The 11,040-nt window shown below is 35.9% G+C and overlaps 2 protein-coding genes across 2 annotated transcripts; both read left to right on the top strand.

Moving 5' to 3' along the window:
* The first annotated feature begins 2,093 nt into the window (after nucleotides 1-2,093).
* Nucleotides 2,094-6,252, top strand: LOC113298381 (serine/threonine-protein kinase STN7, chloroplastic-like). Its single transcript, XM_026547110.1, has 10 exons — nucleotides 2,094-2,805; nucleotides 2,908-2,994; nucleotides 3,223-3,342; nucleotides 3,487-3,585; nucleotides 4,002-4,170; nucleotides 4,271-4,364; nucleotides 4,864-4,957; nucleotides 5,058-5,114; nucleotides 5,260-5,673; nucleotides 5,933-6,252. The coding sequence occupies exons 1-10, from the start codon at nucleotides 2,386-2,388 to the stop codon at nucleotides 6,092-6,094; spliced, it is 1,716 nt and encodes a 571-aa protein (XP_026402895.1). The 5' UTR covers nucleotides 2,094-2,385; the 3' UTR covers nucleotides 6,095-6,252.
* Nucleotides 6,253-6,647: 395 nt separating this feature from the next.
* LOC113292965 lies at nucleotides 6,648-9,373 on the top strand. Its single transcript, XM_026541762.1, has 5 exons — nucleotides 6,648-6,921; nucleotides 7,113-7,275; nucleotides 7,603-7,696; nucleotides 8,874-9,073; nucleotides 9,169-9,373. The coding sequence occupies exons 1-5, from the start codon at nucleotides 6,862-6,864 to the stop codon at nucleotides 9,276-9,278; spliced, it is 627 nt and encodes a 208-aa protein (XP_026397547.1). The 5' UTR covers nucleotides 6,648-6,861; the 3' UTR covers nucleotides 9,279-9,373.
* Nucleotides 9,374-11,040: the final 1,667 nt, after the last annotated feature.

Genomic DNA, 11,040 nt, shown 5'->3' with positions numbered 1-11,040 from the left:
CATTTGATATGATCATCTAACAAAAATAAATGATATGATAAGCAAACATAATTTTACATAACAAGCATCAAGTAAGCATAATTCATATGGTTTCAAGGAGTTGAACTTAACAATCATCTGAATATTATCAACATACAGACATACCGACATACAAACTCAATATTATCAACAAATCCAAGTTAGGAAATACCTCCAGTGAGACATACACATAGTGATACTGTCATACATACTCATACAAGAAAGATACAACTAATGCAAAACCATTCATAGAATCACAGTTAATCAGTTATCACTTATCACACAGTAGTACAGAGTACAATCAATCTATGTATTCATTATAACATATTAACATGTATTTCTCAATCAATCTGAATTCTCAAACCCTAAATCGATCTCAAACTCTCAATCAATGTCAAACCCTAAATCATTTACATCAACAAGGTTAATCTCATAAGATAGATTGCTCAATCAGAAGAACAAGAATAAGTAAAGACTGTAAAGTACCTTGGAAACAAAAAGGTTTAGATTGAATCTGATAGACGAAGAAGAAATTGGTATCCTTGGCAGTCACCACTTAACCTGCGTGAGTATAAACACTAGGGTTAGTTGATTAATCAAGCGATAGCTACTTAAAATCGTTTACAATTCCTAGGGTTTCCTTTTGTTGAAACAGAAAGGAAATCGAAAAGATTACCTGATTGATTGATAGCTACTAACTAGTAAGACTCGAATCACTTGATGATGATCGTGAATTGGTGATTTCCTGATTGATTGGTGAGGGTAGCCGTAGTTACTCAGAGATGAAGAGACTGCTCTTCATATCTTCAGAGAGAAAAAAAACGAAGAAGAAAGAAAACTGAGAGTGAGAGAGTTACTCAGAATTAGCGATTAGTATTAGGGTTATCTATATTGGACGGATAGGATTAAAACTAGTTAGGATCTTAACGGCTGAAATTAAATGGTACATATGGGCCGGTTCCTACCGGTACTCCCCTAGAACCGGTGTCTGTACCGGTCTAGACCGGTTCTCAACTTCCAGTACCCGTGTCTGTACCGGCTAGACCGGTTCCGGTCCGGTCCAGGTCCTCCCAACCGGTTCTTGTGCATCCCTAATCACCACTGATTTCCTCAATTTTCTTTGCTTTGCCTCCCCTAAGATCAACCCATCTTCTCTTTTTGTAACCGAAGCAAAACGTGAATAACCAATTTCTTGGTTTAAGCTCGTTTTGTACGATTTTGATTTTTGAACCTAGAGAAAGTACTTCGACAGTACATTGTTTAACCTATGAGTAATTTTTGGGTATTAATATACCTAAACCCTGAAAATCACAATTTTTGATAATGTAACCTAATATAACAATCATAACACACAATAGAGTAATGGGTTTGAGCTCAGACATCACTTGCGTTCTCCTTCCCGCCGATAATGGGTTCGTTTTCAACAGCTTCTGGGATTTAATGCTTGAGTTCACTGATTTCACTAGTTCCAACTTCTCCCTTACCGTTTCTGTTGATTTGGAGGATTTGATATCGGGGTTTCGCTTCCGGATAGTTCATTGATTGCTTCCGATCATCCATTTTTGAGGAGAATCAAAGATGACGATTTTCAAAGGATTGATGGAAAATTAAAAAATGAAGAAGATGAAAGAAGTTCAAGTTTTTAGGTTAACCAGATTTTAAGAAATGAGGTATAATTTTAAGTGTTTTTAGGTCAAAGATAATATGGTAAATTCACCAAGTTTTACCACCCCTAAGCAAGGCACTAGATCCATTTAAATTTGGGTATACCCCAGTCAATCTGGGTATACCCCAACTCGGCCAATGTATTATGATATTGTGGTCTAATATTGGTAGTATATGCAACATAATCGTAGCATGTGGTTAATTGGTTCACCCAGTAAGTTTGAGGTCTGTTACCTAAGGAATTTTTATAGAGAGAAGGTGAACCGTTGACCCAGGACCCGACTCGGCACTCCTGAATCAATTGATTCGTGAAATAAAGATGCTGAACAGTACTCGAGGGACAAGACATCCACTGCAACAAGACATCCACTGCAAAGAGAACCAAGAGAAATGGATAAGCAGTTGTGGTGCACAAATCTAAATCTGTCTCCTCCACATAATACTCGGATCCAATTCCCGTTTTCTTTTTGTCATGCTAATTATCTTACGTTGCAAAATCGCCGCACGAACTTCCCAATTTTTAATCAAAATTTAGAGTTTAATCAACACTTATTCAAGAGAGAAAGCAAGAAGAGAGAGAGTCCCACATTCGAGAAAAGTTAGCAGCTCTTAGATCATGGCTACAAGCAAAGCTATGTAGGGAGGGAAAAAGAGAGAAGGAAATTAAGTTGGCAGGTTTTACAACACTAAGAACTTACAGAAATGGCGGCAGTTGCAACAACAATTGGGTTCCAACTGAAAGACAAAAAATCAACTAGATCATCACCATTTTTAGGAAGAAAGCTTGAAATGAAATACCCATTTCAACCAATGCAAGAAAGGATGATCTCAAATTTAAAAGTTTCAGTTGTGTGTGCAGGAACTGAATTGGTTGTTGATTTTGTGAACAATCTTTTCCTTGGGGTTGGAGTTGGACTTCCTTGCACAGTTATGGAGTGTGGTGATATCATTTACAGAAGTACTCTTCCAAGATCTAATGAACTTACTATTACTGCTCCTGGTGTTATTTTAGCTTTGGGTGCCCTTTCCTATCTTTGGGCTACCCCTGGTGTTGCTCCTGGTTTCTGGGACATGTTTGTTCTTGCTTTTGTTGAAAGACTTTTCAGACCCACTTTTAAGAAGGTTTCAAATTGCATTTTTTTAATATTATTTTGATTATATTTCTGAAGTTGTCAAATTCAGTGTTATGGAGTTTGTAATTTCTGTGTGTGTTTAATTGTGCAGGATGACTTTATGTTGGGTAAGAAGTTGGGTGAAGGTGCTTTTGGAGTGGTTTATAGAGTTTCTTTGGCAGAGAAACCTGCGCTCAAGGTAATTATCAGCTCTAACTATCTTGGATTAACTTGTCTTTGATTATTCTTTCAGTATGTCAATTGGGTTTTAGACTGCTATTATCACACTGTATTCAATCTTGGATCGATAGGTTTTATGCAATTCTAGAGTAACAGGAGGTTATTTTGATCGACATTGGATGTTGTTTGTTTTGGAAGTGTAAACTAGTTATGTGATACTATTTATGGGTTTTGGTGGTTATTGAAGGAAGGTGATCTAGTCTTGAAAAAGGCTACTGAATATGGTGCAGTAGAAATTTGGATGAACGAGCGAGTTCGACGGGCTTGTGCAAGTAGCTGTGCAGATTTCTTGTATGGCTTTCTTGAGGTACTGCTCTTTTACGACTACTTAAACTTATTGATTTAATGAGGTGGTAATTTTATTGATTTCCAAATGAGTCTTTTTGACCAATGTTCGAGTATGAGTTGTTTCACTCACGGAAAAATTAAATTATGTGTCGTTGATTGTCAGAGTTCATCAAAGAAAGGAGGTGAATATTGGCTTGTATGGCGATTTGAAGGGGAGGCGACGCTGCAAGATCTCATGCTAAGTAAAGAGTTCCCTTACAATGTAGGTGTTTCTCATATGTTACCGTTTTGCGGATTAATACTATTGGAAAATATTCTTGGATTTCATGAAACCTTATGACTAAGTAAGGTCATGAAAGAAAAACCTTTCTAGTTATGCCATAATAAGAAGGAGAATAACTGGGTAAACTTAACAGTCATATGAAAGTTACAAGGACCAAGACGAGGAATGCATAACGCTTCGAAAAAGTATATCACAGACTGCAAAACTAAGAGTTGTTAGAAATGTGTTGGTTGTTTGTTTGTTTATTTGTTTATATTATGAATTAAAATTCTTTTATAGTATGTGATAATCATTTATCATTAAAACATTAGTGGCCTGGAAAGTACTTACTTACTGGATATTGGGATATTTGTTTTCTTAAATGTAACAATTTGGATAATGCAATATGCCTTCAGGTGGAAAAAATGATTCTTGGGAAAATTCAAGATGAGCCAAAAGGATTAGTGAGGGAAAATAGAATCATCCAAACTATCATGAGACAGCTTTTGTTCGCCCTAGATGGACTCCATTCAACAGGAATTGTGCATAGAGACATCAAGCCACAAAATATTATCTTCTCTGAAGGTTACTTACAGTGGCACTTTTCTCCACACATAATGAATATACAATATTCTGTAATGTTGTTTCCCAATTTCTAATCTTCCTTTCCATTTAATGTAAACAGGGTCTCGTACATTCAAGATCATTGACCTCGGTGCAGCAGCGGATTTGCGTGTTGGAATCAATTATATACCTAAAGAGTTTCTATTAGATCCCAGGTACTTAATTTTTGAATGGCCAAACTCCTCCAATATCTTTTCTCAAAGAGGCTCTCTGATATTCACAGTTCTAAAATTTTCTGTTCCTTGTAAGTCCAATTTTTTCTTTTTGACTTGGCACTTTCCAGCTGCCATCCAATTATCTTAAGGTATTACCTAATCTGTGGTGTACTTTGAATTAATCTGATTACCGTTGCAATTGAAATAATAAGTAGTTGAAAGGAATTTTCAGGTGTGTAAATGAAACATTTGTAAAAGGGAGAACCAGGATTACTTGTTTGGTTTTGGATTAATCAAGGAATATACAGCCCTTGTGGATTTAGCACCCTCCATATGTCCATAGATATGTAGTTCTTGTGTATGTGGGTAATAGCATGGCATTTGTAAATTCCCCGTTCTCCTAAATCCTCTATATATTCAATCTACCTGTATTCCTCAATTTCTATTATAGATTATAATGTTCTTCTATGCTAACCATGATCGTTGTTTTTGTTTTTAGGTATGCTGCACCGGAGCAGTACATAATGAGCACGCAAACACCATCTGCCCCATCGGCTCCTGTAGCAACTGCATTGTCTCCAGTCCTGTGGCAGGTGTGCTGTCTGTTGCCTCCAGAAAATCTATAACTACACCGTTTTTGTGATGTAATTCTGTATTTATCCTGTTAATGGGGCTGTGTTCTTTTCTCAACAGATGAATCTACCTGATCGGTTTGATATCTACAGTACAGGTCTCATATACTTGCAAATGGTATGAAGCAAAACACATGTGTCCTTGTTTCTGGTGTTACTTCTTATATCTTCTGTGAAATCAAGAACTCCTCTTGAAAATGCAAACAGTGTAACTGAGACACAAACTTCTCCTTGAGTAATGCCTTGTATGTTTTCTTTTCTAGGCATTCCCATCATTGCGCACAGATAGTGGCTTAATACAGTTTAACCGTCAGCTAAAAAGATGTGGATATGACTTGATTGAGTGGAGAAAAACCGTGGAACCTCGAGCAAACACAGAGCTTCGGAAGGGATTTGAGTTGCTGGATTTAGATGGTGGAATAGGGTGGGAACTTCTGACATCAATGATCCGTTATAAAGCAAGGAAAAGAACGAGTGCTAAAGCTGCTTTAGCTCATCCATATTTTGATAAAGAAGGTCTGCTTGCACTGTCCGTCATGCAGAAGTTGAGGTTGCAATATTTTCGCACTACGCAGCAAGACTATAGTGAAGCTGCAAAGTGGGTAATCGGCCTGATGGCAAAATCTGGAACAGAGAAGGACGGTGGTTTCACAGAAGCCCAGCTTCAGGATTTTAGAGTAAGTTCTCTAAACTTGACGGGAGTTCGATCTGGTTGCCCTGTGACCTTACAGGATTATATGACTCCGCCATGTGATTGGGGGAGGCTTAAACTGTAACCTGACTTTCTTGTAGGTTTATGACCTCATTGTTACATAGTGTGGTCTTGTCGACCCACATTAACTTCATCAACAAAATCAAACTCACCTATAAATGATATAGTAATGAGTATTTATTTTGGAATTAACGTAGTAAAATTATTTGTTTACCTCTGTGCAGGAAATAGAGCCAAAAAAGAAGGGAAACCCACAAAGAAACGCTCTTGCATCTGCTCTTCGACTCCAGAGGAAGATTGGCAGGACGTTGAACGAGAGCATGGATGAACTAAACCAACAAAGAAAAAGCTTATGGTGGAGCAGATGGATCCCTAGAGAGGAGTAAGCAATTTATAATGTAAATTTCGTGTAGCAGAATTAAAGCTAAGAAGTTCACTGATTAAATTTTTATATATCAATGTAAAAAGGAGCTTTGTATATATAATTGACTATACATTTTTATAGGCAAAAGCTAGTATGTTATGATCGCATTAGCACAAAAAATATTTCGCTTGTATAAAAAGAAAACAAATGTACAATGTCTTAAACAAATTGAGGTAGTCTTTGGGCATCTCATTTTCCCATGGAGTATTTAAAACACAGCAAGCAAGAAACAGCCGTTTTCTAGAACAACAAGCTGTTGCCCAAACAAAGATTCCTCAAATAACTGGCGTGTTAGATCAGCCTTTAAATAGCCAAGGATGGTCTGGTAAACTTAATAGTCTCGATGACAGACGTCCCATCCATTGAATAGTTTAAACGATGGCAACACGACTTTGTAGGGGATCCGTCCTGCCGTTAGCTCATCACTTGGGAGCTACAGGGGATGTTTCGTCATGTTTGGCGATGTTTTCATGTCTTTCAGCCGCAAGCGAGGATGCCAGCTTACCAGCGATTATTGATCCCCAGTATGCTTCCAAATTACAATTTCTGTTCGTACCCAACATTTCACGAGTGGAAAAAGAATTATTGATACGCCCACAACAACACAAAACGTGGTTCATATCTTCTTCTGACACAGTAACACATACTGCGATATGGTCCGTCTATATCTGAACTAGAGAAAGAAAAAAAAACGCGGGAAGTTGGAAGTAGGAAAGTTTTGGAGAGAAGATGGATGATTCGGGAGCGATTCTTTGTCAAATCTCGTCTCTAAAGGACATGCTTGATCATGTTAGTTCTAATTTCACGCTTTCTTTTTTTTTTGTTCGGATTTTTTTTAGAATGTATGATTTAAAACTAGGGTTCTGTTCTTTCTTTTAATCATTTCCTTAATTTCGAATCCTTTTTTTTTTTTACTATAATCGTTTTCTCCAATGATAAAGATTAAACATGTATTAAACGGATGATTTGTTTTTCTAAAGGTCAATGAAGAAATTGAAGCAAATATTCAGTCCACCAGAGAAATTGAATCTGAAATTGCTAAGTGCTCTGAGATTGAAACTTCTTTGGCGATGAAAGAATCTGAACTGATGAAGATGAAATTAGTTGCTGATTTTGAAATTAACAGCTTAATTCAAGTTTCTGGTATAATTTTCTCCAAAACCTTTTATGGCTAATGTTTACTGCTAACTTTAACTTTAATAGTTTCTTGTGCTCGGTACTGCTTCTGCTAGTGTCAGTAAATACCCTAATACTTACTCCGATTTCTAATAATGTTTTGTAGTCTTAAAAACAAAAATGGAAAATGGAAAATGAATTGAAGCATAATTTAGGATATATCTGTTTATTCCCAGTTTTTCTTTTGTTGATTTTCGTCAATCATGTTTAGTTAGTGCCTTTATGAAGATTTTCATGTGTTCAGTTTTATCCTTCTGTGTTTATTTCATGAATTGTTGCTTGTTTGATTAACAGCTGTTGCGAAAAGTTCAGTCGAATTACTGGAGAAGGAATTAAGTTGTTTGAGAATGAAACTGCAGGAATCAAACAAAAGAATAGCTGACAGGAGGTAGTAAATGTTCATTATCTCTGGACTTTTAGATGCTTTAGAGTTGACTCCTTACGCTTGGTGGTTCATTTATCTTGTCTCAACAGTCAAATACTTGATTACGACCGCGTTAGATACTCTTGCATTATAAGTGTTCTTTATCATCATTACCATTTCTGGGCAGAATTTCATGAAATTCGATTGGACTGAAGCAACAAACATAGTGTACAACACTTTTATCTGCATGGTTTGGGATTGGAATGGCTGGCTGGTTTCCAACTTATCATAGAAGGTTAATTACAGACTAACAGTCGAATGGTTTAGCGCGCATAAAAGTTCAGGATTAGATGCATCCAAATGAGTGGAGCTTGTCACTCATAGTGTTCATCCTAATGCATATTTAGAGGTCAGAAAGCAGTCATACATTTTCTTCATAACCTCAGAGAAAGTTTATTTCAAATTTTAACTGTAAAGATCATCTTAAAATCTTCATATCCTGGGCCTTCAAAGTTTGTCTATTATAACTAGTGGAAATACTTGTTGCAATATGACTTCTATGTTTGGTCGTATATAATTTAATCCAAAGAATTTTCTATTGGAGGCTATCCATCCATGTTGGTCACGTGAGAAATTTATGTTATCAATTATAGTCCTAGCGTAATTTAAAATGTGAAGTTCCACAGCTTATAAAAAAATACAGGTGGTGATAGCATTTTTAGTAAAATGTTAAGAAATAACACCATCAGATGGGTTTTATGCGCAGCTAATTTAGACTATCTAGTGTTTCCTTGAGGATATTTTTGTTGCATTGCTGTAAGACTTCACCTTCATTATTTCTTCTATTATCTGCAAATAGAATGATCTTGGTAATTGTTCATAATGTCTCCTTTCTTCTTATAAGGTTACTTCACCGTTCTATAATAGCATATAGTTAGGTTCTCTTGGGGGTAATTATCTTTTATTGAGTCAGCTGAACTGAAGTTTAATTTGTAAACTGTTTTGGTGGTCAAACTTAAAAGGCTACAATTTATTTTAGTCATTTTATTTGAGCACTATTCTTGCTGAAGGCAGAAGTTTTTTTTATTCTCAACCTTGACATATGTAAGACTTCAATCATTTTAAAATTTGGACAATCTTAAATTTGAATTTACAGTTTATGAAACATAAATTTTGACGCATTGTAAAAATTTCTGTTCAGGGAGACATTTATCATGCGATGCAACAGTTTTCAGAGTCGTATTAGCAATGGCGAAAATGAGGAACTCTTGAAACCATTAAAGGATAAAGAGAGCCTTCAAAGTGAAAAATCTAATTTGAATATGAAGCACAATGCTCTGAGAAATTCAACATCAGCATTTGCTGAAGAGATTCTTGAAGAACTCCATAACTCTAATATGGGTAATATATTCCCTCCTTTTTCCTACTTATTCATTAGATACGTTATAACTTATAATCGTCGGACTTTAACAGGTTTGTGTGTGTTTTGAATGCAGCTTTACAGGTTGAAATACAACTTGGAAATGTTGAAAACGAGAAATTGCTTGAGGATATCGATATTCTGAAACGTTCATTAGTGAGTTTATTTGAAAATCATCTCCTATAAATTTGATGCGGGTTAAAACCATTTAACATGTAAAAACACTTGTGAGGCTACAATCTTCTGTATATACTTTGTGAAATAAAGACTTGGGTTCCATATGTGATTGTTTATAGCTTTATTTGGAATCCTAGGTTTGATATGTTGGAATTTCATCTTCATAATCACTATACTTTATACTTAAACATGATTATGTATAACCCATATACTGAAATCCATTAACCCTAGTTTAAACACACTCTACAACAGTAGGAAAAACTATGCAAAACAAGGATTTCTACCAATATTAGCTGAGTATAAAACTGACAACAACATAAGCATGGTCTCATCATATTAGCATGATAGATAAATTAAGTTTACATGAATAGAAAGAAGGAAACAGAAATTATGAAAACAGAATATGTGACTTAGCTTCTACTTCTATTTCCTCTCGTTTCTTAATGATGGATTATCAGAAAAAAAACATATATATAAGAGGCTAGAAGAGAGCTTAGTCACAACCTATGTGTCAACCAACCTGTCCATCATTAGTTGGTTTGACACCTCACTAGGTGAGTCATAGGACAGCTAAGCAGCTGAGAGTAATCCTAGTTAGCAATAATCAAGATTAAATAAAACAGGATTATGATTAGCTTAAACAAACCAACATTTGTTGCTAAACCAACATTAAGTCTAACATTCTCCCACTTTAGTTAGCAACAAAGCTTTACGGAAAACAGCTGGCTCGAGTCTAAAAGGTACGCTAGGATACGACCATAGAGACCTATACACCATTTAGAAGATGCATACGCCATTTCCACAATCAGAAAACTAGACGGGCTGTTTCATGCTCAAGTAAAAACACTTTAAATGGCTTAACCTCATGCCATGCAAACTGCACTTTAAAATTTATTTTGTCAAACCAGAAAACTTAAACTTGAATCATTTCTTCATAAGCTCTCAATGCAACTTTATATGCTCTTACTGCAACTTTATATGCTCTTACCGCAATCAACATGATTGCTAGATACATCTCTGTCGAGACAAGTATACATCTGGCTCAATTAAGAGGCATGTTTCCGTCGAAACATATAACAAGTATACATCTAGCTCAATCGAGATATTTCATACAAGACATTTAACATCTCCGAAGAGATTCTACTGGCTCAATTGAGGTGTGTTTGTCGAGCAATTAACATCTCCGAAGAGATTTATCTGACTCAATTGAGTATGTCTGTCAAGACATTTAACATCTCCGAAGAGAATAACTGGCTCAATTGAGGTATGTTCGACAAAGCATTTATGTGTCTCACTCAGACCCTTAATCTCTGTAGAGATCTTATCTGTTCTCAATATGAGATATGTCTCCGTCGAGACATTATCCATCTCCGAAGAGACCTGTCCCAATAAGAGATATATCTCCAAAGAAAAAACCTTTGTCTGAAAATGAAAACGTGTCTCCGTCGAGACCTTTATTCATCTCTTTATTGGATTAATCTACAAAAATATCATTTGTGTCTCACTCGAGACGTGTTCTATGCTCATTATGAGCTATGTTTCCAGAGAGACTTTCTGTATTGATATCCCACTGATTTTCCGTTCCTTAAACAACACAAACAGCAAAACAAGTTAAACAGTTATGATGATAACTAAAAACTAATGTTATCATACTCCCACTCTTTTCCAGAGCTCTGTCATTATACAATGTTGTACATACTTTAATCTACACACGAATGAAATATTAGAACAGATTCAATACCATCACTGGTTCACCTTTGGGTAAACCAGG

Source organism: Papaver somniferum, chromosome 7 (assembly GCF_003573695.1).
Source record: "Papaver somniferum cultivar HN1 chromosome 7, ASM357369v1, whole genome shotgun sequence".
NCBI lineage: Eukaryota > Viridiplantae > Streptophyta > Magnoliopsida > Ranunculales > Papaveraceae > Papaver > Papaver somniferum.
This window is presented reverse-complemented; position numbering and strand designations above follow the sequence as displayed.